Source organism: Carassius carassius, chromosome 4 (assembly GCF_963082965.1).
Source record: "Carassius carassius chromosome 4, fCarCar2.1, whole genome shotgun sequence".
Classification (NCBI taxonomy): domain Eukaryota; kingdom Metazoa; phylum Chordata; class Actinopteri; order Cypriniformes; family Cyprinidae; genus Carassius; species Carassius carassius.
In genome coordinates this window covers 27,451,789-27,479,018 of record NC_081758.1, presented here as the reverse complement: position 1 = coordinate 27,479,018, position 27,230 = coordinate 27,451,789, and the positions used below count along the sequence as shown (strand labels likewise).

The following is a 27,230-nucleotide window of genomic DNA, read 5'->3' as shown; positions in this document are numbered from 1 at the left end:
GTGTGGTTCGGCTCATCTGAAACTTTCTGCGGCACATTTCATTGATGGCCTGAAGGAAGAGATAATTGATCTCACCTGGAGTGAGGAGATTTAAGGAGAGTGAGAGAAGCGGAGAGGAGGCAGCACGGGACTGGCTTGTTGCGCTTGGGAATGAAAAGGGGACGTTTTGTGTTGCTCGAGACCGTTAGGGTTTGTCCGGCAACGAAGATAGCTAGTTAGACCGACCTGTGTTAGATAATAGTGGGGCTGGGGTGTAGGAGCGCTGGCCACATGTTCCAGGAGCGGTTAAAAAGCCTTGCTGTCCAAAGAGACCTCGTAAAGCCCAAAGACACTTTATAAATTCCGAAGAGAGCTGTGACGGCCAAAGAGGACTAATTCAGGCCAGAACCAGTGATTAATTGCCGTGATTGTGGGGACGGGAACAACGCTAAGGAGAGCGCGTGCTGTTGTGGACTGCCTGGCACGGCTGATTCCTTTCCCTAGACCCCGGGTCGGGGTCTTGTGTCGTGGAAACGGGGAAGTGTTCTATATTTTAATTATCATTGTGAGCATGTGTGAGTGAGTGTGTATGTTGTATTTTAAGATTAAGGTTTACGGCCATTATAATTTGTGTATGCTGGACTAGGGACGTGCTGATTTTCCACTTAAAAACCTGATTGCTGTGTGATCACGATTTATATTGTGCTGAGGTTAACCACTAGAGTGCAGTGGAGTGACGTTTGTAGTTTCACTTGTGTATCGCCGTTTTTCCTAGTGAGCGTACTGAGTTGATGTTTGATGAACTAAATGCTGTTTCACATAATGACTATTTTTCTAAATTGAACATTGTCAATAAAAAAATACTTTCCATTGAAGCCTGTGGTGTGGGGTACCCTCTGTCCTCCATTGAAATCTAATTAAACCTCTTTACAACCCCCCCCCCCCCCCCCCAGTTTAGAGGTTTATTACAGTAATAAAACTAGCTCACAAATTCTTAATTTGGTGGGAATTATTAATTCATAGTTAGCAGTTCTCACTATGTAAACTTCGCACCGTTTTAACGTTATAAAATAAAACTTAATGAAATATCGGTACTCACCGTCTGATTCATGATGTCTATGGTCTGATTGCGGTCCACGTCGTCCATCTTTAATTAGTGTTGATCCAGTACGGTAGGTGGCGCTTTCACAAAAAAAAACTAGGGTCCAAGAGTTGCGGTCCTGAAACTGCAGCCTCCGTTTGTGCAGGAATACCCTTCTCGGGGGGAGTGTCCAGCGACTGTCACTTTTCAAAACATGACACTGAATGAGTTTGGACTCCTTTGATACTGTATGAAAAATACTGTGAGTCATTATGCATGACCCTCATATGATGTTGTAGCTTAAATATTGTAATTGTATTTAAATTGTTTATGTGGCGCACGTTGTTTGATGGTCAACAGGGGGCACACTTTACCAACAAACTGTGACGTTTCAATGACGATCAACGGCTGTGTGGCTTTAATATATATATATATATATATATATTAATTTCGTAAATTCGTTGTAATTCGTATATTACTTAGTTTTGAATTTGGTAAGTTTTTTTTTTTTTTTTTTTTTTTTTTTAAACATGCTTTAAAAGTAGCCTAGTCTCCCTATGCTGTCTCGATCAAAACCGTAATATTGCAAAATATTATTATTAAATAACTTATATACGCATGCATATACATACACACCTGTATACATTCATACATGGATATATATTAAAATCGAATAGTAAATTAAATTAATCTGATCATGACAGCTCAATTTTGTAATTTTAAACATTCCTTATTATCAATGCTGGAAACATATATAAATGTATATATTTAGGATGTTTTGATGTATCTATCCACACACACACACACAGGCCGATATACAATGTACAGGTCCTTCTCAAAAAATTAGCATATTGTGATAAAGTTCATTATTTTCCATAATGTAACGATAAAAATTAAACTTTCATATATTTTAGATTCATTGCACACCAACTGAAATATTTCAGGTCTTTTATTGTTTTAATACTGATGATTTTGGCATACAGCTCATGAAAACCCAAAATTCATATCTCAAAAAATTAGCATATTTCATCCGACCAATAAAATAAGTGTTTTTAATACAAAAAAAGTCAACCTTCAAATAATTGTTCAGTTATGCACTCAATACTTGGTCGGGAATCCTTTTGCAGAAATGCCATGAAGGCAATCAGCCTGTGGCACTGCTGAGGTGTTATGGAGGCCCAGGATGCTTCGATAGCGGCCTTAAGCTCATCCAGAGTGTTGGGTCTTGCGTCTCTCAACTTTCTCTTCACAATATCCCACAGATTCTCTATGGGGTTCAGGTCAGGAGAGTTGGCAGGCCAATTGAGCACAGTAATACCATGGTCAGTAAACCATTTACCAGTGGTTTTGGCACTGTGAGCAGGTGCCAGTTCATGCTGAAAAAACAATCTTCATCTCCATAAAGCTTTTCAGCAGATGGAAGCATGAAGTGCTCCAAAATCTCCTGATAGCTAGCTGCATTGACCCTGCCCTTGATAAAACACAGTGGACCAACACCAGCAGCTGACATGGCACCCCAGACCATCACTGACTGTGGGTACTTTACACTGGACTTCAGGTATTTTGGCATTTCCTTCTCCCCAGTCTTCCTCCAGACTCTGGCACCTTGATTTCCGAATGACATGCAAAATTTGCTTTCATCCGAAAAAAGTACTTTGGACCACTGAGCAACAGTCCAATGCTGCTTCTCTGTAGCCCATTTCCTGCACATGCCTGTGCACGGTGGCTCTGGATGTTTCTACTCCAGACTCAGTCCACTGCTTCCGCAGGTCCCCAAAGGTCTGGAATCGGTCCTTCTCCACAATCTTCCTCAGGGTCCAGTCACCTATTCTCGTTGTGCAGCGTTTTTTGCCACACTTTTTCCTTCCCACTGAGGTGCCTTGATACAGCACTCTGGGAACAGCCTATTCGTTCAGAAATGTCTTTCTGTGTCTTACCCTCTCGCTTGAGGGTGTCAATGATGGCCTTCTGGTCAGCAGTCTTACCCATGATTGCGGTTTTGAGTAATGAACCAGGCTGGGAGTTTTTAAAAGCCTCAGGAATCGTTTGCAGGTGTTTAGAGTTAATTAGTTGATTCAGATGATTAGGTTAATAGCTCGTTTAGAGAACCTTTTCATGATATGCTGATTTTTTTGAGATAGGAATTTTGGGTTTTAATGAGCTGTATGCCAAAATCATCAGTATTAAAACAAAAGACCTGAAATATTTCAGTTGGTGTGCAATGAATCTAAAATATATGAAAGTTTAATTTTTTTCATTACATTATGGAAAATAATGAACTTTATCACAATATGCTAATTTTTTGAGAAGGACCTGTATAATATTATATATATATATATATACACATACATACATACATACATACATACATACATACATACATACATACATATACACACACATATATACATACACACATATACATATATACACACACATATATACATACACACATATATATATATACACACACACACACACACACATATATATATATATATACACACACACACACATACACACATATATATATATATATATATATAGTATCTCTGCTGCATGAAAACACAAAACAGTCCACACTGCTATACTGATACCTACTGTTAACAACATTTCCACTGAAGCATTACACGACAGAAGTGAGGTGACCCTACATTCCAACAGCTGAGGGTATCTGAGCCCAAGCAGCCCATTAAAACTGATGGGCTGTCAGGTGAGGTGGCTGAGCCCAGATAGCAAGAAAGTGGAGACTATCTGGGATAGTCAGTCAGTGTAGTTCTCATATGGGTAGGAGGATCTCTGACAGACATATCCACAGGATGAATTTAGTATCATGGGTAACCAGATACATTTCACCATGTGTTAAGTATGGGATCTTAATTGTTTTGTAACACTACACATTTAATACATAAGCTAGTATAACAGTATAGAAGCAGTCAGACCATAGGTGAAAAGGCATAATTGATTTTCTCTTTTCTGGAGCCTTTCATTGTCTGTACCTGCTTCCTTTATTATTCATGATATTCCATGAATTAAATCTGGTTGGTTTAACTGATTATTGAACAATGCCAAGTGTTCCATTGTGTTATGCAAGCAGTGAGGTACTGCCTGCCTGCCAGCTTGAGCCTTTTCATCTCCATTTTTGGTCCTTTTAGCTTGGAATCCCTAATACTAATACTCATAAGCCTTGACTGAATAATAATACAGACATTTGACTGAGAGAATTATCTGTTCTTTTAGAGCAAAGGTGGTGATTATTAGCTAGAAGACATGCAATATTCAGGTGAAAATACTTCCTTTAGTCCTATGGCCCACCCACCGTAAACAGATTTTAAGACATTTTTATTATTGTCGTAAAAACGTTTTTATTGAAAGATACCCCATTAGCATTTCACTAACATTACCCCATAATATGTCATCTACTGCAGTGTTTCTGTGACATTAAGAAACACTCAGCAGTGCATTTGCAACTGGAGAACAGACAGACCTTGTAACATTTCCAGATGACCATATTAGAAAGATGAAATGTTGGCCTTAAAAAAAAAAGACCATACCTGTAACATTAGCAGTAATCTAAATATACATGTGCAGTGCTGATGAATTCTGTATATGCTATTGGTACAAAATGAATCTCATACTTTCAAACAAGCCAGAGGTGCAACACAATAGCTGTCTGAGAAGAACATGTTTACCAGTGATGACTTCATCACATACACGCCGACACCATCACGACAGTCATATGCAATACTGTAGAAAATTTGCATTCTACAAAAGGTGTACAGTGAGACTGCCTATGGGTCAAGCAAAGCAGGGGCATGTGAGTAAATACAGTCTCAGTATAATACATCATGGCTGTCAGATGTTAACTATCAGGTCTCAAGAATAAGCATGAGATTTATAAGGAGATTTATACGTTTTTGTTTATTGTTGAAGACTGCTAATTTAAATAGAAAGGTTCTATAAATAAATACAGCTAGACGCATGTTGTTCAATGCCAGTGCTCGCTGAAGCCCCATGGAACGCTGCAAATGGATCTTTGCTCTTCATGTAGTGAAGGCTAGACCAAAATCCAGCTGGGTCCTATGACAAAGTCCACAGCAATATAAGGAACTCATTCATTGGTGTTTCGAATATTTGAGTTTTACATTTAATAACACTGATGTGGATGTCCTCAAAGTCACCGTCCATATTGAGTGTCTTCTTTACAAAAAGGGGACTATACCCATTAGACTCTCATGAGGTTCTTTTAATGTACATCACTCATCCCAAATGAGTTCTGCAAGGGTTCATGTTGTCTTGAGTGGATTTTGGAGTTTTCCAGTGACAGTGGAGATGAGTGACTGACAGCTGATCCCCTCTTAAGAACAACACCTACAATGCACCTTCGTGTTGGCACTTGGTATGTCCAAGAGGTTGGTGGCAGGTCAGTTTTCCTCTCACAGTGCCGGCAGGATGATATAAATGGACTGTATTGATTACCTAGTATATGGATATGAATGAAAAACAGAAACTTTAAATTCACACTGAGCTGGTATATGAATAATGAATTGCGGTAATTACAGTTAATCTAATCAGTGCTTTCAAACAGAAGTAACTGTAAAAGCCTAAAGTGAATAATTAAACATAAAAAAGGCAGAGAGCAGATCATATTTTTTTCAAGGTTTTTACAGTTTTACCTCTAGCATTTTGAAGTACAACCTTTTCTCTTTCTTTTTGCATTTTTTCAGTTTGAACTGAAAAGTAAGTTTTTTGTAAAGAATTTTATTGTATTGAAAAATATTGTAAAGACATGCCAGTTTTAGCAGTTGTTTAGCTCAAATGAAAACTATTAACAATTATTTTAGGTACTTGAAAACCACACAACAAAATTAACTAAAATTTTAACTGAAAATATAAAAATGAAAGATGATCCAAAACAATACATAATATAACATTATATAAATAACACTATATTTACACTGATGTGCACATTAAGAATATTCACTGTAGTCAGCAGGCTGGTACATGGCTGTTATCAGCATTTGGGAAAATGGGAAATGGGACTCACTGAACGCCACTTTGAGATGGGCCTACACCAGGCCGTCATAAAGGGAGAGTGCTTGTACAATAGAGGGGTCTGCCTTGGAGCCCTCCTGAAACTCCTGCAGAGTCAACATCCCATCTGCATTCTGTTGATAAAAGGAAGACAATTAGTCATAAGTCACTGTTTTCAAACACACATACTCGTATTAAGTGCATACAGTTGGTAGCAGAAGATATGCATGGAATCAGGCTGAAAGACAGTTTTTAATGATGAATTTGAATCTCTTCTTTCTCTCGAGCTGAGTGTTCTTTCAAAGGCTCTTTTATCAAAGCTTTCCAAAGGGCCTCTATAGAGCTTCTATTTTGTGTCTTTCATGTGGTGTGCCTTCTATGTTTCTAGTGCCTGGCGAAAGACAGCCTTCCTGACAATCACAGCAGAAATAAGCAATTGTATTGAACCGATTGCTATAAATATTCAGTGGTAGGAAGTCATGGGATTGGAATGTTGTTTTAAAAATGACTGAAAATTCTCAGAGTTACTGAAATGCAGTACATTTTCCATATTTATTTTTACTCAGGCAACCATTTCTGCAAATAATGTTGTGTATGAGAGCAATGAGGCAGCGAGAGACAGTAAATACACAGCAAATAAATACTCCGAATTCACCTTATCCATCATAGCAAAGATGCGGTCGACTCTTTTCTCTGGTGTGTTTTCCTCCTCAGGTAAGTCCACTGTGTTCCCCTGCCAGACATAAACCAGGCATATAGCAGGATAAGAAACAACCCCATTCGGAAACAAATCATCTATGTGTGTAGCCCATCATGTGGGTAAACAAATCCTGTAAATCATTTCTGTGTGGAAGATAAAGATAAATGTGGTTATTTTTATATTTTTGCACTTAAGATAAAATGAAAACTGTTTTTACCAGCAGACTGAAAGAAAGAAAGAACGAAAGCAGGAAATAAAGAAATGACTGCAATGAATACAAACAATTCAGCACACTGCATCATATCAAACTGAAGTGGGAAAACTGTATCACTGTAAGTGATATGTTGAATATAGAAAATATGGTGAATTGTGTTAATGCAATAGCATCCAAGGGTAAAACTCAAGTGTTCTGTTGTATGTACTATAAATGGAGCTTCACAGTAAGTGTCTATATCTTAAATTTTAATGTATAATGTATTTGGTATCATAAAAAATGAAAAAAGAAAATTCTGCTGTTTAGTATTAATTCAAGTTATTCCAATAAAACAGTAACATATATGAACACAACTTTTACAATGTCAGTGTCTATAAAAATTGGCAAGATTAATAACTGAATAAAATAAATGTTTATTATTAGTTCAAGTGAACAACCTCATTATAAAGTTACCCTTTATCCCGTATTATATTTATTAAAAATATTCAAAGTAAAGTCTACTGTAGACATGCAGGGTAAGTAAGATGTTCAATATGGAATATTCCTCAGGTATTTCTTATTTTACATACTGGGTTAAACTATGTGCATATATTTGGTTTACAGAAAATGGAGGTGCACAAAAATATGTTTTTACTTTCACAAAAAGCCAAATCTCCTGGAAATGTCTTGTTGCTGTTCTCATAGAAATGAAAGGGTAACTTTGATTGTTTTTACCACACAGGTGAATGGGATCTCTGCCAACAGCAAGAAAAGATTGTTTTTAATAAAAAAAGCACCCAATGCTATTATGGAATGCCAATCCTTCCTGGAAGCCAGTGTTTCAAAAAGGTATTCACTGCAGGTATTCATTCTTTATCAATTTGACAGACCTCATAATTAATTTTTAGAGTTTGGCGATACAATAAACACCATATTGGCCTTCCATGAAAGCTCTTTCATTAACTCAATAGAAATAAAAAGTTACGGTTCAGTGAGAAGCAAATGACTCACCACCATCTGGTAGATGGCATCCACGATGTTCAGCATCTCATCTCGGGTTATGTAGCCATCATTATCAAGATCATAAAGTTTAAAGGCCCCTGTGACAGCAACAACAAACAAGCACATTAAAAAAACTCTCTCTCTCTCTCTCTCTCTCTCTCTCTCTGTATTATTTTTCAGATGAACTGACATTAAGTGCAGGTTCTCTTTAGAAAAACGTTAGACTACTATACTGTTTATTTAGACATGCTCATCTTTTCAGTAGTCATGATGATAAATTAAAACGAAGCAGCAGACTTGTTCAGATCATCTAGTACATTTAGTGTGGGCAACATCTGTTTTACTATTAGGCTCTGAAATGTTTTCTGCAGATAAATAAATACATATCTGTTAGGCAAGCAAACAACTTTTGAGGTATAAAGCAATTCTGGTCTTACATCTGAGTTTTTCATCCAGCGTCCCTCTGGATGTGACAGACAAAGCTTGAATGAACTCTGAGAACTCAATTCGTCCATCCTGGGGATGCACAACATATACAGCATGAGATCAGTAAAGTATAAAAGAAGTCTAAAGGAATGACAAAAAAGGGTTGATTTTATAAAGCTTTGTTACAGCCTCCTATCAAGTGACACCAAAAATGGCAAACAACTGCAGAGTGACACAGCAAATACTGCAGGTAAATACAGCAGCAGCAGGGAAAGATGTTATTTTATCTGTGTTCATTACCATCTCACAGAAGCTTTTATATATCGAAAATGTCATTTTGACATAGTGATTCAAAAGTGTCTAAATATATGATTGTAGCAGACAGTCCCACTGAGAATCTAGAAACATCTGAGTCTGAGAATAGTCTACAGGGGCGTCAGACCGGCAATGTCTGTCTGTCTGTCTGTCTGTCTGTCTGTCTCACTCACTCACTCACTCACTCACTCACTCACTCACTCTTTCTTCTGTGTAATATTGTCTATAAAGCTTCTAAATGCCTAATTTTTGCTCAGAGTTAGACAACAAATTGTTCTACCACAAAAATAAATACAAACAAATAAATAAATAAATACTGCAAATCTGTTGAAGCTGCATTTCTACAACTATGGAAAGACATACTGTAAATAAAAGTGAATGTTTACACACAATATTTTGCTATTCAGCCAAACAGTTCTTCAGGGAGAGATTCTAGCTGTGATAATTTTCCAACTCAGTAAAGAAGATAATCAAAACATTTCTTGGTAAACTGCCACTTTAAAAAGACCCGATAGGCTAATATAACAGTGCTTTCCTTTTAATGACTTTTCCCCTTTTTCCCTTGTTACCTTGTTTTCATCAAAGACATTGAAGACAAAGGTGGCAAATTTGGTGGGATCACCGAAGGGGAAGAATTGCTTGTAAATCTTCTGAAAGCCAGCTGCGTCCAACTGACCACTGGGACAGTCTTTGATAAAACCCTTATACCTGCCACACAGACAGGAAAATCAAACAAGATAGGAGTGAGGAGGCAGGATTGAAAAAAAAAAAGTGATTAAGAATTCTGTATTTAAAGAATAGACATTTTTATTTACTAAAGTTTTTGAAAATCATATAAGATTATAGAAGAATATACACTATTATTCAAAAGTTTGGGGTCAGTGAAGAAATCACTACCAGTGAAAAGGGAAGTGGGAATAAAATAAACATTTAAAGAGGCATCAAATAAATTACTCTTTTTCTCCACCTAAAGTCAAAACACAAGACGTTGTTCTTCCAGTATATGTGAAGATAAAGAGTCTGACATTGGTACCAACTGTTAGCACCCAAATGCACTGCTAGTAGTGTTACAAAACATGTGGTCAGGGTATTTCAGGATAAATGAAAGCTCTGTCACTCCATCTAGCAATTTTCAGAAACAACACATCAGCGCTATTTGCTTTCTGTATGCTAATTGATCCCTGACAAATCTGAGAACTATCATTGCAGATCATTTCCGAGCAATTCGAGGCAAAGGGCGAAATGGTTGCCCAGGATATTACAGGGCACGTCAGTCTTCAACTGCAAATTTATTTCCAGGCACATCAGTTTAGATTCTGGATTTTAAACCTTATTCTAGGAATCTCTCTCAGTATTTGTGGTACTTGCTAGCTGCAAGTTGTGTGAACTGAACTATCTGAAGTTTTGAATACTAATACCAGTAATAGCATGAAAAAAGCTCATTTAAAACAGTGACATAAACTGAAAAGACAATTTTCAGTGAATGTATAGAATTTAGTCATTGTACGAAATGGCCCTCACAATAATTATAAAAATCTCCAACATATGTTGCAGTTAAAAAAAACCCCACTTAATTAGCTAATCATTCATTACCTCCTCAGATGGGCTTGCAGTGCAAAGAGAAAGGTTTTTCACATTATGCTAATTTACAGTAGCTTAATGACAGAATACTGACATGGCCATTTGTGCAGCAGAATTTAATAAGCAACTTGAGTGCTTTAAATAATCAAAACTAAATAGCTGTTACCAGGAAAAAAAATTTAACTTGTTTTTCAGACAGACACTTTTTTGGGAAAGTATGCTATCATTTGTCATATACTACTATCATATATTGTTCACAAAAATGTTTCAGAAACAGAAGTGTTTTAGTTATGTTTATTGAACAGTTGTTTAGAGTACTTAATTTGATTGTTTCCCCACATACTGACCTCTAAACTTGACCGTTGCCCAAGCATCCAATCTCTTACAAAATGCTCATATCATGTCTCTCGGATCGCTCAGTTCTCTCTCTCTATTAACATGATAATAATCTAAACTTAAAGTACTATTTATTGTACATTGATTTACTTGCTAGCCATGTAATAAGTGGTATAATTTACAGTTAGTAAGCCATTATCGTAAAATAAATGTCTTCAAGATGACTAACTGTATATTATAACTTACCAAGAATCAAAGATCTTTTTCAAACTGAATCGGGAAGAAATCAGTCAACACTGTAGCTATAATTCCCAAAACTCTACTATTAGTTTTGATTATCCCAAACACAATTCAACCACTTTGCCTAAGAATCTATAACAAAGTTTAAGACTTTCAGCTCCTGTACACGGGTTTAGTGTCAAACAAGTAAACAGACAAATTGCCCCACCATTATACATCTGATGCACTTCCCCAGGAATACTTTGAAGTGGATTTGTAAGGCTCTGTCTACCGATCCTCTGAGGACTTAATACAGATATCTTAAAGACTAGTCTACTTCTGGTATCAACAAACATACTTCCATCATCAGAGAAACAGAAGAAAGTGATTCGCACCTTGAGCTGCGTGTGCGTAACTGGCAGGCATGTCTATGCTTGCTGCTTAGTGATCTGATCATCACTAGACTGAGCTCCAAGGGGCTTTCAACAAGACAGCAGTGCCTGTCTTTACTCTAGTGAGATGCCAGTGAAGCATATCTACAAAGTACAGTGCAGTACATCATCTCTGACTAGAAGAATCAGACAAGAGTTAAAGTAAGGGTGTCTACTGGCTTGCTCTAATTCCATAACCATATAAAATACAAGGTTTCTGAACAGTCACAAAAGACTGGGCCATCTTTGTAAATGTCCTAAAAGCAGAAAACTTTCTTTCCTATCCTGTGTGTGCTGTATTTGACTGCCTCCATGTTAGTCGCACTTCTTTGTTCTATAATTTTTGTCTCCTTTTTTCTTGCTCTGTCATTCTCTCTCTCTTCATCCTTCTCTCTTTCCCTACTGGGCACCCTGCTAGAGTCAACCATTCCCCATCTGCCAGGAGTGGCACAGAGCAGCCAGGAGGAGTATAGATGTTGTTGGCATGTGAAGTTAAGAATTTATGGAGAAAAGGGGGGGGGGGGGTAGGAGACAAAGAGAGGCACGATGATTCAACACAGCCAAAATTTGTGCTCCAAAGAAGCACAGAATATCTACAATGATGTGGTACTTTAGTAAAACATCATCCCCTCCTTAGGTAGTAGACATTCTCAAGATGAGTAAGTCAGCGTGGTAAAGAAGAGAGATGTTTGCTATCAGAAGGTTTTAAATGGGTCAATGATGATTCATATTTCTCAAAAATACACTAAATGCAATTCATAGGTATAAATAAGGTCAGACAAGTTGACCTTTTAAAGGAAAAGGTAAAACTACGTCAGGTTTTAAAATGTCACGTTGTGCGAATCCCCAAAACATAATGAAATTTAAGAATTAATAATTGATAAAAAAAATATAGATTAATGATTAAACATTATACAATTTTCACATGTATTAAAAGTATAGAGGAATTTTACTACACCACAACACTATTTACTTTTTCACATTTTTTACAAGATTTCTCATTCATCATTGACTCCCATAACATGCAAAATAAGTAGTGCCAAGTGTCCAGTGAAACCACAATCACATGAATTCATACTGATCTACAAAAGCAAATACTTTGTGCAGCATTTTCTGCTTATGTTAGAATCATGCACTCTATATGCTTAAGAATTCAATAATGGGCACTAGTATTAGTAATAATGAAGGAAGGTGGAAAGTTACATCTTTTCAAAATTTTAGAGATTTGAAATGATTGATTGATTTCCTGTTTATCTTTCAGTTAAACTCATGAGAAGGAAAGGTGAGAGAGAGAGGGATGGGTATAGAGAAAGGACATAAAGAGCACACTTACCACTGCTGAACTTCTTTCTCTGTGACTGCAGACAGAATAAGACACAAGACAGTTAGAATTTGTCATTCTGCAGTGTATGAAACCTTTACATGCTAGTTTAGGCTGGTTTGTACTGAGTAATGCTGGTTTGGTGCTGGTCTAGCTAGTGGAGCAGTGAGAGTGTAAAGTAAAGTAAAGCTTTAAATGATTGGCATAGTGCTATTTGAAAGTTTTATATATATAAGAATTTATTTAAAATATATTATAACAATGTAAGAGTCTTTACTGTCACTTTAGCTCTATTTTATACACCCTTGATGAATAAACTTTTTTTTTTTTTTTTTTTTTAAGATGGAAAGACAGATCAGGGAGTGAGTGAATTATCGGTATTGCAATTCCAGTAGATAACCCACATCACATTGCTGCTGAGTAGCTGAATGGAGACTGGGAAACATGGAAACCTGACAGATGAACTGCTGTAGCAGTCTCTCACAGCGTAGAGGCAGACTGCCATGTCAACACAGCTTACATCAGGCCTGTCACTACATTTGACAGCCACTGAGCCATTGCAGGGAGAGGTTTTTCCCCAAAGATTTTTTCCTCATACATACGCATGCAGACCCACATTTTAGAACCAATGCAACAGTAGATGGACCTATAAATGAAAATGCACAGTTATACATTATAAGTATTCATTAAGAACTTTTATAAAGCGAATTTAGAGTCTATTTTGTACATATGCACTAGCAATGTGTTTGGCTTTTTCTGAGATCTCGCTGTATCTAAAGAACTTGCATCATAAGTGCAGAGTTCTTATGTTTACATCTTTGAACAACATGCCTCGAGATGCCCTAATAAGATGATATATTGGAGGATGGTGCAGATGCAACACTTTCACTTTTTTTGACCTGATATTCTCTATATGCCATTGACTCCGATCATTGGTTCCCAACCACTTTCCTGGAGGCCCCCAACACTGCATGTTTTCCATGTCACCTTAATCAAACACACCTGATTCAAATCATCAGCTCATTAGTACAGACTCCAAGACCTGAATTGGGTGTCAAAGGAGAGACTGGGGATAGAATGGGGCCTCCAGGAACGTGGCTGGGAACCACTGGCTCAGATGGTCATTGCAGTTTGTGTTCATTCATTGTTTACATCTTAACACTCACACACACAGAGAAAAAGCTCTTTGTCTGGGGCAGGTGGGTAGTCATTATCAAGGTCAGTGATGTGCATCCATATGGAGCGAAAGGTAGAGCAGAGAAAAATAAATGGTGAATGATGATAAATAATATAAAGATATAAAAGATTTCCTTGTTAAGGAGCCAAATATTATAATAAAAGTACTAAAAATAAAAATTACTAAAGGGTAACAGAAACCCAGTGGTATAACAAAAAGATGTCCGGACAGGGAGAAAGAGGGCAGAGGGCACACTGTAACACAGGTTTGTCTCAACAGCGTATATGACCCAACATGACTGCTACAACAAAGAACAAAAGAGGAAAAACTAGAACACTACAAGAAAAACCTTCATTAAAAATTGAATAAATAAGTTACTCAAGATACTACCCACACACCATAATAACCCACACAACAAACCCCCAAACATCTGTCACACTGCAGGACACTTTTACTTATTCTACATTACCACTCCACCTCACTCTCAGCTATCGTGGGCCGTGGCCGCAAATTAAGACCAGCAAAAGAACAAGGCAAGAGCAAAAGACAGAGACAAACTAAAAATAATGAACAATCCTCTGCCTTGGGAGCCAGTGCACTGTCAGAGCATTTTATATGGCTGATTTATAACTCAAATGAACCGAAGCTGCACTAGCATTTAAGGTACTGACACAAAAGCATTTTTGTCCATATATACCTTCAATAGAGCCATAAACAAAACATAATTTTATTAAATTATCATTCTGCTAATTATGCTACCTGGACCCTTATTATAAAGCAACACATGCATCTTTTTGTAATAATTATTTAAAGAAAAAATACAGTAAAAAAAATGTTTGATCTTACCACTTACAACAGGAGGTAAAAATAAGGCAAATTAATGAAAGTTGTCCTACTCCTAGGAAAATGCACAAATGTAAGACAAAACATGGGCATCTTTCCACTTTCCTGTGCACTGGAAGTTCTCTGAAGATGGCAGTTCCACCTGCAGTCACCCATAAAAATAACAAACAAACAACAACTTTTGCTACAGCTTGCAAACTGCTACAAGCTCATAAGGGAACCCAAACGGTAGCAGGCAGTAGTAAAATAGGCCAACATACAAAATCCCATGAACAGCATGCCTATAAACACCTGGAACATAAAATAAATGGCAGTACTCTTCTTGATGCACCAACAAGAATTACGACACAGCGTCCTAACAAAAGAGTGCACAAGGTCCAAGGGGTTACATCAGAGATCTCAGTGCCATTGGGCTTGCATACTATAGTCCCAATGTTTGTGACTACACTGAGTAATATGCACTGAAAAGTACTCAGTACTCAGTCGATTTATCAATAGAAACACCTCATGAAACTACAGCTAATTGCAGTGCATAGCTGATTATGTGAATCAGAGGACATCCCCTGCCAGGCTGTCTGGGTGGGCCACATTCTGTGAAGCAGACTCTCCGTAAATCTCTCTCCACATCATGCCTGCTGTATGCCTCTACCCTGGGCCACCCACTGTGATATTTGATTAAGCCTATTTGTGGACATAAACTTGATGTGAAGGCAGGGAAGGAGACAAGGCTATACTGGAGACTTCAGACCAGCTGACAGACCTGGTTGTCATCACTGCCGGTGAGTAATCTCCTTCCAGATGTCTTCTCTTATACAAACAAGGTACAGTGATCGCAGCATGAGGCAATGAAGGAAAAAAATTGCCTTTATCCAACAGATATGTCAGATGTGCCTCTAAAGGCATGTTCTCACCGAAACAAGTGTTTTGCCCAAAGAATTAGTATAATTTAGCAAAACAGTTCAGATTTTGAGTGCCACCAAATCATGGTTTTATGCAACTGCAGCATCACTGGACATGTGACAAAACCACAAATCTAATTGGTAGGCCAATTTTCTTTGCAGTGCAATGCAAAAGCAATCATAACTCTCTTTGCGAAAAACAATGCGTATGTTTGTGTTGGTCTAAACCAGGGTTGTCCAATGCTCCTAAAGGTTCCAATGTTTAGCTACAAATATCTCCAACACACTTGCCTGGACATTTCTAGTGACTGTTGCCCCCATAACCTCATTCCACTAATATAGTCAAGTTTAAGGAGTGAATGAAAATGAGTGAGCGAATTTGGACCTGAGAGTGGCATAAGGTCTGCCACTTTTGCAAAGCTTGTGCTTGCTGTTTAACCATCATTTGGAACTTAGCAAACTGCCAGCTTTTGTCTAACACTACAAATGGTTAGCCCCTCAAATAGTGCCCTATAAGGATGTAGGGAGCTATTTCAGACACAGCCAGTGATTCTGAAGACCATGATTAGTTATCAAAGTACCGCGAGAGGCATCTTCTCACTATAGCTCTCATGGTACTTTGATGTCACCAATCGTTTTTGCAGCATAAGCAAAGCCAAAACCTGGATATTTTAGGCAATATACAGTAAGTTATATTGCCTAAAAGAAAGTATGAAAAAAAGAAAGAAAATTACTCACTGCTCATGACTGAATTTACTTTGTAGTTTTAACAAGAATTAATGCACAGTCAAACCAACAATTATTCAGACACCAGATATCACCAGAAGACATTGGGACCAAAAATTATTCAGACACTTTGACCTCAACATGTTTTGCTTATGTGTTTTTTCCTGAATTGCTAATGCAACCTTTTCACACCACAGACTGAACAAAATTAAGCATCGCTTGGTAATTGATCAACAAAGTATTGATAGGTGTGTAAATATTGTCCTACTAACATTTGTCTGAAGTTTTGGTTGATTGTATTCCTTTACATATCTTTATATCAGTTATCTGACATTATCAAGATGAACTTGTTCTGACAGTTTAACTCTTGAGTTCGTCATATTTTATTACCATCTTCTAAACTATAACAAATAAACTGTGATAATGTGAGAAATGTTGAAGGTGTCTGAATAATTTTTGGTTTGTAATTTTTAAAGTGAAGTCACTATTTTACATTTAATTATTTGGTTTCTGTATCTGGACAACTAAAAACTTGAAAAAACTTAAACAGTGTAAATAGCACAAATAAATAAATAGAACGAATATACAAATTAAACTATTATTTCAAACAGGGACCACTGGTACAACCTGCTCTGGGGCCCTGCAAAACCCAGCTACGGCCCTAAATAGAACAAGTCAGCAGTTTTCTGTTGGGGATTTGTCGCACCGCATCCAGTGTAGGCAGCATCAGTGATTATAAGAAGTTCTATTGTATTTTGTTGCTTCGCTTCGCTCAGCTTGGGTCCGGAGTAGACACAATGTAAGTTAATGTCGCTTTTTGATGCTGCGTTTGAATTTTCATGCCACTTTATTTGAAATTAGCGCCCCTAATTAGTTAGGGTTAGGGTTAGGTTCTACCTGTTGAGGAACCCTGCTGTAGTCCAATGAAAACACAATGCTTGATCATTTGCAGAGCAGACGGAAATACTTCTTATTAATCTGCAGTCTAGTGGGGAAGGAAATGTTTCATTTCTACTTACTGAAACAGTGGAAGATGTACTCACACTCTTTACCAGATATAGCTCATCGTCATGGTGACCATAAAAGATAAACTAGAACAGTGTGTGAACTAACAACAAATAGAATTGGAGTAAAATATTATGATATTACACACAGCTTGTGGATGTGTTAGGCTAAACAGACAGCTGGACTAGACAACTGCAACTAGACAAGTGAATCAATCTAAAGAAACCAAAGGTTACACTTCTGGATGAGAGAAGGGGCAGAAGATGAACATAGCTGATGTGAAACCAGTGATAATGACAAGATTGAGAGGTGAGTGGAACAGACAGTGTAGACACTAGGCAAAGAGAACAAGAAAAGACAAGATGCAATCACGCTGAAAAAGAAAAGATGAGAGAGGACTGGAGCGGAGAAAAACTGAAAAAGAATGTAAGAACAGAAGGAGAGAGAGAAAAGAGAGCATACAAGGGCTGTTAATGGTTGATTACAGATCACTTGTTTGTTTGTGTGTGTATATAAAGCTGTTCCTGCAGTGCAAATATTTCAATGCTTCATTCACGCTTAATTCTCTATATGTAAAAGAACTGGTTTTTGTTATACAAAAATATACAGACATAAATTTACATTGAACTGACTAGGATTAGCCTGTTCAGTGCAAAATAGAAGAATAAGGCACAGAGACCACAGAAAAAATACGCAACTCAAACCCAATTCTTTCTTGGCACACTTTGAATTCCGTGATGTGATATTAGGTTGATATCCATAAAAAAATGAACTTTTCAGTGTAAAACATTCATGCAGACTTTTCTAAATTTTGCTAACAGGTCAGAGATTGTTAATTTGACTACAGCCACATTACAGTTTGGCTTCTATAGCAATCATTGTCTCATTGAAAGCCTGTTGGATTTGTGCACTGCTCACACACTGATCTAACCCTGCAGTGAAGGAGCAGGAAATTATTTCCTGACAGCCCTGCTTTACCCCCCACCGTGCACAAATCCCAGCCTCTGAAGATGCTCATTAAACATGAACGGTTCACTACCATTCTTAAATTTCGCTGAAATTTAAAGGAGAACATAGTAACCAAGTTGATCTTGATCTTTGATAATGTCCTAGGGAAATGATACATTAAATAGTAGGCCTAGAGTAAAAAAAAAATAAAAAAAATAAAATAATAATAAATATATATATATATCTTCTACAATCTATCTACTACACTTTGCTGCAACACTGCAAAGCATGCAGCTGAAATTTGTATTCTTTGTTTTAAGCCAAGAGGTCAATCTGTGACATTTAGATCCTCTACTGGTCAAATGTCTTTGTGATATGGAATTCAAAGGTCAGAGATCACCGAACTTGAACTTTGGTATGTTGCTTAAAGTTGCAGTAACAAAAGACATCAAGCTAATTTAGACTGAATGGCTAAATTGAAAGAACACGAACCTTGAAAGCTTAAACATAATAAAAACAATCTCTAGTGTACAAAATCATTTCCTATTTACTGAATATTCTGAAAAAAAATGCAACAAATAATGAAACCTCTTTGCATGTGCTTGTGTTTCCACTCTCCTGTGTTTGTATGTGTATGAATGTAAATGGATTAAACAAAGTCTAGTGTGACCGTTGGCCTTACACTAAAACAAAACGTAAACAGTTGTTGCTAATCTAGTATGTAGGAATAAGTATATCATAATTGTGATGCAGCTCTACCTTCCCCTCTAAGGAAGCTTAACCTATTTCACACTTTGATTAATATGCAGCATTAGTGAGGTCTCAAGTCCTCATCTAAATCAAGTCAAAGCCAGTTGATGTGATAATGATAATACTAATATGCTTTCTCCACCTCGACGTGAGAAATGCTGCCAGTTGTTCATGAAGGCACCTTATGTTCTCACAACAGAGATGCAAGCCAGTCAAAACAAGCTTAAAGATTATATGATTAGTGACAGAGGAGAATCAATGACCCCAGAGATTAAATGATGATCACATTTAATACAAAAGGTACATGAACATATTTGCTCATTATTAGCAGGCAGATAGGACACACACACACACACACACACACACACACACACACACACACACACACACTATCAATAGTGCAGTATAACAGCTTGGTTACATTAAGCTTATTCTTCACTCACATGCAACTTTACGAAATTCTTCAACGCTTCATTTAGAAAAAGACAGTTTTAAAGTAAATACATTAAACTTAAATTTCGTTTCCACTTAAATTTATAGAAAGAAAAAGGGAGAATAATAATTAGATATGACATGCAATTAACCAGCACAAAATGCCACTATACATGGAATAAAGGACTAAAGAGCAATACTCACAATAGGTCTTTCTGCACAGCTCTTCCACTACCTCATGCTTTAGTTTGCTGTTGGATTTGCCCATCTCTCCAGCTGGCCGCAACGGGTTATCCTCGCTCCCTAATTCACTCCCCCCCAATCACCTTCCACTTACATTTAAAGAGAGAGAGAGAAAGAAGGACAGAGGGAGAAAGAGGCGGCAGCACAAGAGATGCACTAGTCCTTTTGAATCGTGCCCTGCATTTCCTCCAGACCGCAACAGTTTAAAAACTGAAGAAAGGACAAGTAATTGAGAGGACCAAATTACACCGAAGCAATCTGATTACAGTATGCAGTATCTAGAGTTGTCTCTCCTCACTCGGAGGGAATGAAAGAGAGAGAGAAACAGGAGAGGGCTTTAATCTGTTAACCGGTGTCACTCCTCCCCTTTCCACCACCTCCTCCAGTCCTCCTGCCAGTGTCTGCGGTTCCCTTGTGGAATCAGTGGCTCTGAGCAGCACTTGAGCCCAGAAGAGGCGCTCTTCAATTGGGTGCTGACTGCTGTCTGGCTCGATCCACTGGAAGAGGAATCGATTCACTTCCTGACTCAGACATGCATACGCATTCGCTGGCTCGCTCTCTCTCTCTCTCTCTCTCTCTCTCTCTCTCTCTCTCTCTGTGTGTGTGTGTGTGTGTGTTGTCAACACACTATGTGTTGATGCTGTTGTCCTGGACAACAGAAGCCACTCCCCCAGTGCTTTCGCTCCTACTGTCAGAAAATATCCTTGTTTCCCTTAATATGCCCACGACAAAGACTTTCTGGCGTTTCATTGCTAATTTCATTAAAATGTGTTTACTAAAATCCAATGTGATTGAAAGACCTTTGTATTACATTTGATAACTATAAAATGTGTATACACATACATACATGCATTTATTTTTGTTTATGTTTTTAAATGAATTAAATTGATCAAATTGAATAAACTAAATTGGTTCAAAAGTATGAACAGTTTATTATGGCTAGCGTTGGAACAAGCAAGATTCTGTTAAAATGCACAAGATCTATAAATAATAACAACATTTGTTGTGATGATAAATACATAAGCCTGGTCATTGTGTAATAAACCTTTGAGGTTATTAGTATTTTACATGAATCTCCTTCTACATGTTTAATTTATGTTTGACTTAGATAACAAATTAAAAAAAAAACTAATGTGATGCATTTTTTTGTCAGCAAAACATATGATGTATATTTTCTATGTCATCCAAATGGATGGGGATGTTAATAAAAATACATACTATATTATATTAAAGTAAAAATATTTAAATATTGTGCCTAAATATTATACATACATGTACAATAAATTGTGTTTGTACATTATCATAAATGCTTCTCCTTATATTTTTCAGCAGTTAAATATAATTTTCCAATTATCTATCTATAACATAAGGGAAAGGCTAAAACCTTTAAGGACTTCACATAAATTGATATTCACGTACATTCATAAGAATAATCCCAAAATAGGATTATGGTTGGGATTATAGTGCAGCTGTACAGAGTAAAGGCTCATAGTCTTGTCATATTCTGATGAAGCCAAAGCTATAATCTGCTGGCCCAGTTTAAGTCTAGGCCAATTCAGTCCTCAGGGGAAGTTAAGTTTGTGCAGTGCTGTTCAAGCGTCAGAAAGACAGAAAGGCAAATGCTTGATTTTGCTTCTAAATGTAGAAGGGGACACTGAGTCAGCTTCATGCAGCTCCATAAACACCCAGCGGCCTTTGCCAACAGCCTCACCTGCTAGAGTACTTTCTGAACTAGTGTAGTGTAGACATCTTATACCATTTAGTAGTAGAACTATCTTGTAGATTTAAAAAGTAAGCTGTAGTCGGTTACATTTGTAATTGTCCTGTAAACCAAGATACTTCTTTCTCAGCAATTCTGTGATGACTGATTTTTGTTACTTTATCATTTAGACTTAAACAGAAATGTACCATAGTAATTCAAAATTTGTTTTTTTGACATGCAGCATGGTAGATCTATAGTTACTTAGATTACCACGTTAATACCATGGTATATAAATATGGTATTCAGAACCACAGTACTGTAACATATATAAAAAAAATAAATAAAAAATGTATTACTACTGGATACCCTGATTGTACATACAGGTGCATCTCAAAATTTGAATATCATGGAAAAGGTCTTTATTTTTTGTAATTTAATAAAAAAAAAAAAAAAAAACTTTCTTATATTCTAGATTCATTGCACACAAACTGAAATATTTCTAGAGTTTTTTTGTTTTAATTCTGATGCTTACGACTTACATCTTAAGAAAAATAAAAAATTCAGTATCTCAAAAAATTTGAATATTCCATTTTGAGCTTGATTAGTTTGATTAATTTTAAGTATAAATACTGGGTACCTCTTGGGCTAGTTTAGAACAATTATGGAAAAGACTACTGACTTGACAAGGAGGGTAAGCCACAGAAGGTCATTGCTGAAAGGTTGGTTGTTCACAGAGTGCTGTATCAAAATATATAAATAGAAAGTTGACTGGAAGGAAAAAGTGTGGTAAGAAAAGGTGCACAAGCAACTGAGATGACCACAGCCTTGGCAAGATTGTCAGGAAAACCAGATTCAAGAACTTGGGAGAGCTTCACAAGGAGTGGACTGAAGACAGAGTCAGACGTCTTCAGGAAAAGGGCTAAAGCTGTCACATTCCTAGAAACAAGCCAATCCTAAGACAGATAAAACATCAGAAGCATTTCACCTGGGCTAAGGAGAAAAAGAACTGGACTGTTGCTCAGTGGTCCAAAGTCCCCTTTTCAGATGAAAGTAAATTAAGCTTTTCATTTGGAAATCAAGGTCTAGAGTCTGGAAAAAGACTGGAGATGCACAGAATCCAAAGTCCAGTGTGAAGTTTATGAAGGTGATTGAAGATGATTTGGGGAGCCGTGACGTCTGCTGGTTTTGGTCCATTGTGTTTTATCAAGTCCAAAGTCAATAGCGCCTTTCGCACCACAGGAACCTTTTCATAGTACCAGAACTAATTGTGGAACTACCAACTTTTTGGCGTTTTCACACCGCAGGAACTGGGTGCAATTTTCGTACCGGAATGCCTTTTTCAAGAACCAAATTAGCTCCTACTCCGGAGCAGGGTCTAACCAGCATAACTGGACTTAAGTAGACACTGATTGGCCAGACGCATTTGAAAACGGCCTCACCCGCCATCACCTACATGCAGGCACTTGTAGCAAATGTAGCACTGCCAGTTGTCATTGGAGATTCTTAATCCTCATTTCTGTTCTTTTAAATCGCTTTACGTATACATTCCATGACCATTATTGTGAATTATTGTGAGTCCTCCATTCTCCTGTTGATAACGTTGTTGAACGTCGCGCACAAATGACATCGCTGTCGACAGATTACATTACGTCCTAGTACATGCTGTCGGTGTGAATGCATCCCTTTAAATTGTACCAGGAAATAGTTCGCACAAAATCATCCCAGTACTTTAGTACTGTACATTTAGTTCTGGAAATAAAGCGGTCCGAAAGGCCCCAATGCAGCCATCTACCAGGAGATTTTGGAGCACTTTATGCTTCCATCTGCTGACAAGCTTTATGGAGATGCTGATTTCATTTTGCAGAAGGACTTTAGCACCTGCCCACAGTGCCAAAACCACTTTCAAGTGGTTTGCTGACCATGATATTACTGTGCTTGATTGGCCAGCCAACTCACCTGACCTGAGCCTCACAGAAAATCTATGGGGTATTGTGAAGAGGAGGAGTAACATCTGACAAACAATACAGAGGAGTTGAAGACCGCTATCAAAGCAACCTGGGCTTCAATAAAGCCTCAGCAATGCAACAGGCTGATCACCTCAATGCCACGCCACATTGAAGCAGTAATTCGTGCAAAAGGAGCACCAACCATTGAGTTTTGTCAATCTTTTTTTGATTGATTGTTGAGAAATTCAAATTTTTTGATACTGAATTTTTTTATTTTCCTAAGCTGCAAATCATAACCATCAGAATTAAAACAAAAAAACTCTTTAAATATTTAAGTTTGTGTGCAATGAATCTAGAATATAAGAAAGTTTGCTTTTTTGCTTTTTTACAAAAAATAAAGAACTTTTCATGATTTTCTAATGTTTTGAGATGCACCTCTACCAGTACCATTTCTTATAGCAAATTATTAACTACACTGATATTGTAAAGCAGCACAGTGGTCTCTGAGACATATTGTGATTAATGTAGTTCCATCAGAGCATGAATAGCAATGTTCTAAAACAGGATCATTCTGGAAAACAAACAACAGCCAAAAATTATTTGAAAGGTGGAAGAGGCTTAAAGAGGCCTATAAATGGCATCTAAGCAAAGAGGGAGAAAATGAATAATTTTTTTTAGATTGACTTATGGGGTATTGCACAGCAGGAGAACAGACTGGAAAGAAGCCAAGAGTTAAAAGACACTTTTGAGTATACGTCAGGGAGAACAAATAAAGTATTTCTCTCACCATAAAATGACATGTTGTGCAAAGAATTTGGCTTGGCAAGCACCACTTTCTAAAATGATGGAAGCTATATTTGGAAACATTTCCTCAACACAAGTCATCTACTGTAGTCTCTCAAGAGAATTTTATGTTAGATGCTTTTTCTACTAAAGTTTCCCTGGCCCAGAATACAATAGCTTAGTGGAGTATTCAATCTGCGTCCGCACCTCTGAAAACGATTCTCTTTCAGAAAATGAGACCACAGACCACCTACAGTATACGACTAAGCTAAACCAAATATTTAGTGAGCTTGCCACTTCCCAAACTTTCTGACTGTGATAATACTTTTAATAAACAAAGTTTAACTAATAGTTAATTTGCTGTTTAATGAACAAGAAATTACATTGTAGACACATTTTGCTCCAAAAAGAGTTCCAAATAAAGCCAAAGCAGAACCAACCGTCCATAATTTCAGGGGGTGTGTCATAACACATTTGGACATCACTTGCAGCAATGGGGAAACATTATGATATGATAGTGGCTAACATGAATGGAATCTAAAGCCCAAAGTAAAATTCAGATTTTTTACGCGTACACTAGCACATGAGTACAGTCGAACACGCAGTCTTTCAAAGTATACTCCATTTGATGGTGTGTGAACGCAGACGGTCAACACATGAGCTCAAGAAAGCTTCCAGCCTCCGCTCAATTTGTCTCCAGAAGTTATGAATAATAAAAATGTAATGTACTCTTTTCAACTAAAGTTGCTGCTATCTCATAACCCTCACAAGCGCTTGTTGTTGTTGCAGTCTCCGCTATTTTGTTGTTGTTCAATCGCTTTAGTTGTTTTTTTACCGTGCAACAATGGCCCGAGCCTGTGTTGCCACCTTGTGGAATAACTGATTGGTGCAAAACCAAGTCAATGTGCATGCGCAACCTGAGGGTATGTGTAAATACTTAAGTTTACTTTGGCCTTAAACATGATAAATAAGATAATGTTTTATTTGTACTATCATTTTTATTGATTGTATTTACAATTAAACATACATTTTAATATTTATAAGAAAAAATGGCCCAGTTTGCCACTTAATTCTGGAAAATTGTGACGAGGGGTCCGTCCAGGTGTATTTAAAGCAGCATTTCTGATTTCTGCATTTAATATTTATTAATTTTCCTATTTGGATCATATTGTAAAACAAAATCAGTGACCAATTTAGCTACTGCCTGCCTGTCTGTCTGTCTGTCTGTCTGTGCATATACACAGTGTCGTAGCTGAGGTTTGTGGGGCCCTCAGGCAGGCCCTGTTTGAAATCGTATAAATAGCACCAATAACAAAAAAAATTCCAGGTGTTCAAGTGCAGAAACAGAATAATCAAATGTAAAATATCATTGCATAGTCTTCACTGCATAAATTTAATATAGATTAATTATTGTTAAAGCTACAAAGTACTTAAGTTAAGAGCAGCGAGTGATTTTCTTTCTTTTATTTTCGTGGATTAACATTAAGGAGACCGACAGCAGCTAGTTAGGCACAGTCACTTTAAGAGACAATGCATCTTATATAATGATTCTTTCTCAATGGTTTTCAAGCACAAGAAGTGGCAAAACTTAATTCAGTGTTCAAGGGCTCAGTACTCAGGTGCTGAATTAAGCTCTTTTGCATCTTTTTGTGCTTGAACGTTTAAATTGAAGAGGTGTTTTTGTTCATTCAATTGCAAGAAGAACGTGAAGAATTCAATTCGGTGTTCACAGGCTGAGACACGTCTCTCTGTGTGCACGCCGTGTGCATTCCTTTTCATTTAATGGGAAAAAAGTAAAGAAAAATAAAATAATATTAATAGCTTCTTCCTAGACACTGGATTTTGAACAACCCTCAAATAATTTCTGCTAACTGACAACTGACAGTTTTAGCCAGACAACTAATCTTTAACCCCATTCACCCTAGGCATTAAACTCTCAACCTGGGTCAACTGCTATCTAATCCTGCTTTTAGTCACTCTCTTTCACAGCATGTGTTCTACTATCACCACCATAAAGCTGGCTAACCCCTGACCTCCTATAGAGATAAATAATGTGCAGTTAGCCTTTTAAGATGATAACCACAGCTTCACATTTAGTAATTTAGCTTTAATTAATAAGTACAAGTTATTTTAATAATATAAACCTTAAATCAAGCAAGAAAAGAATAAAATAAAATTACATCACAGTATAAACTTAATGAACAAATCTTAGCTATAATTATATATATATATATATATATATATATATATATATATATATATATATATATATATATATATATATATATATATATATATATATATATATATATATATATTATATATAATGTTATAAATAGACCATCCAAGTGACCTAAGGTTCTCTAATGAAGACTGACAATAAACTGATGAATATGAAGTAATCAAGTAGCACATAATCACAGTTCATCTGGTAACTGATATTACAGATTCCAACAAAGGACCAAATTTGCAAGACTGAACATCCAATGCATGTGAACGTTTTGTGCTTCACTACATCTCTTCTGAAATGCATTACTGAAGCTTGCATCTGTCCCTCTTATTATTATTAAGGGCTAATGGATAGGAAATAAAATTAAAATGGAGCGATTTTTCTCTTGCTTTTTTCCAAGCAGACACAAGGGAAATAAAATTAGCATTTGCAATTCTCCTCTCCTCAGCAGACAAAGCTCTTCATTGGTTCCTCTTGACATTTTGTCAACATCAGATGCTCTTGAAAGCACTTGAGCAGAAGTGAGCACAGCACTCGAGACTTTGTGAATAAATTATAAGCGAGCCGTTTGCTATAGTGTTATCAAATGTTTACAGTGTCCAAGCATGATAAGATCCTGCTTTAGCATTACAGTGTTTGTTACGATCACTTCTTGTAAATATGTAGAGGAACGGAAAATTTTATCCTAATGTAATACCAGTCCTCTTCTGTGTATTCCATGCTGTATTTTGAAAAACAAAATCCTGATTTACACAAAATCCTTAAAAACGCGGATACAAATTTCAGGGTTGATTTCGGATTGATTCTTTATCAAATAGATTATCAACATGTGATTGCACATGACATATACACACTTCTAACAAAATATAAAAGACACATACTATTGAAAGCATTGCACAATTTAATACTGAAACACAATTTCATAAAG

General features: G+C 36.9%; 1 protein-coding gene across 1 annotated transcript; it reads right to left on the bottom strand.

Annotated features, from left to right (window-relative positions):
• Positions 1 to 4,962: 4,962 nt before the first annotated feature.
• Positions 4,963 to 20,203, bottom strand: LOC132139648 (neuronal calcium sensor 1-like). The gene is made up of 7 exons (XM_059548162.1): positions 19,603 to 20,203; positions 12,631 to 12,655; positions 9,300 to 9,438; positions 8,427 to 8,505; positions 7,999 to 8,087; positions 6,750 to 6,827; positions 4,963 to 6,228 (listed from the first exon to the last, which is right to left on the bottom strand). The coding sequence occupies exons 1-7, from the start codon at positions 19,664 to 19,666 to the stop codon at positions 6,130 to 6,132; spliced, it is 573 nt and encodes a 190-aa protein (XP_059404145.1). The 5' UTR covers positions 19,667 to 20,203; the 3' UTR covers positions 4,963 to 6,129.
• Between the last annotated feature and the right edge of the window lie 7,027 nt (positions 20,204 to 27,230).

Bases quoted from the DNA above. Each gene is read 5' to 3' on its own strand.
- LOC132139648 (XM_059548162.1), bottom strand. From the start codon at position 19,666: ATGGGCAAATCCAACAGCAAACTAAAGCATGAGGTAGTGGAAGAGCTG. The intron at 9,439-12,630 runs GTAAGTGTGCTC...TCTGTGTGGCAG, and splicing joins GAGAAAGAAGTTCAGCAGTG to GTATAAGGGTTTTATCAAAG. The intron at 6,828-7,998 runs GTGAGTCATTTG...TATGTCTGGCAG, and splicing joins ATGCCATCTACCAGATGGTG to GGGAACACAGTGGACTTACC.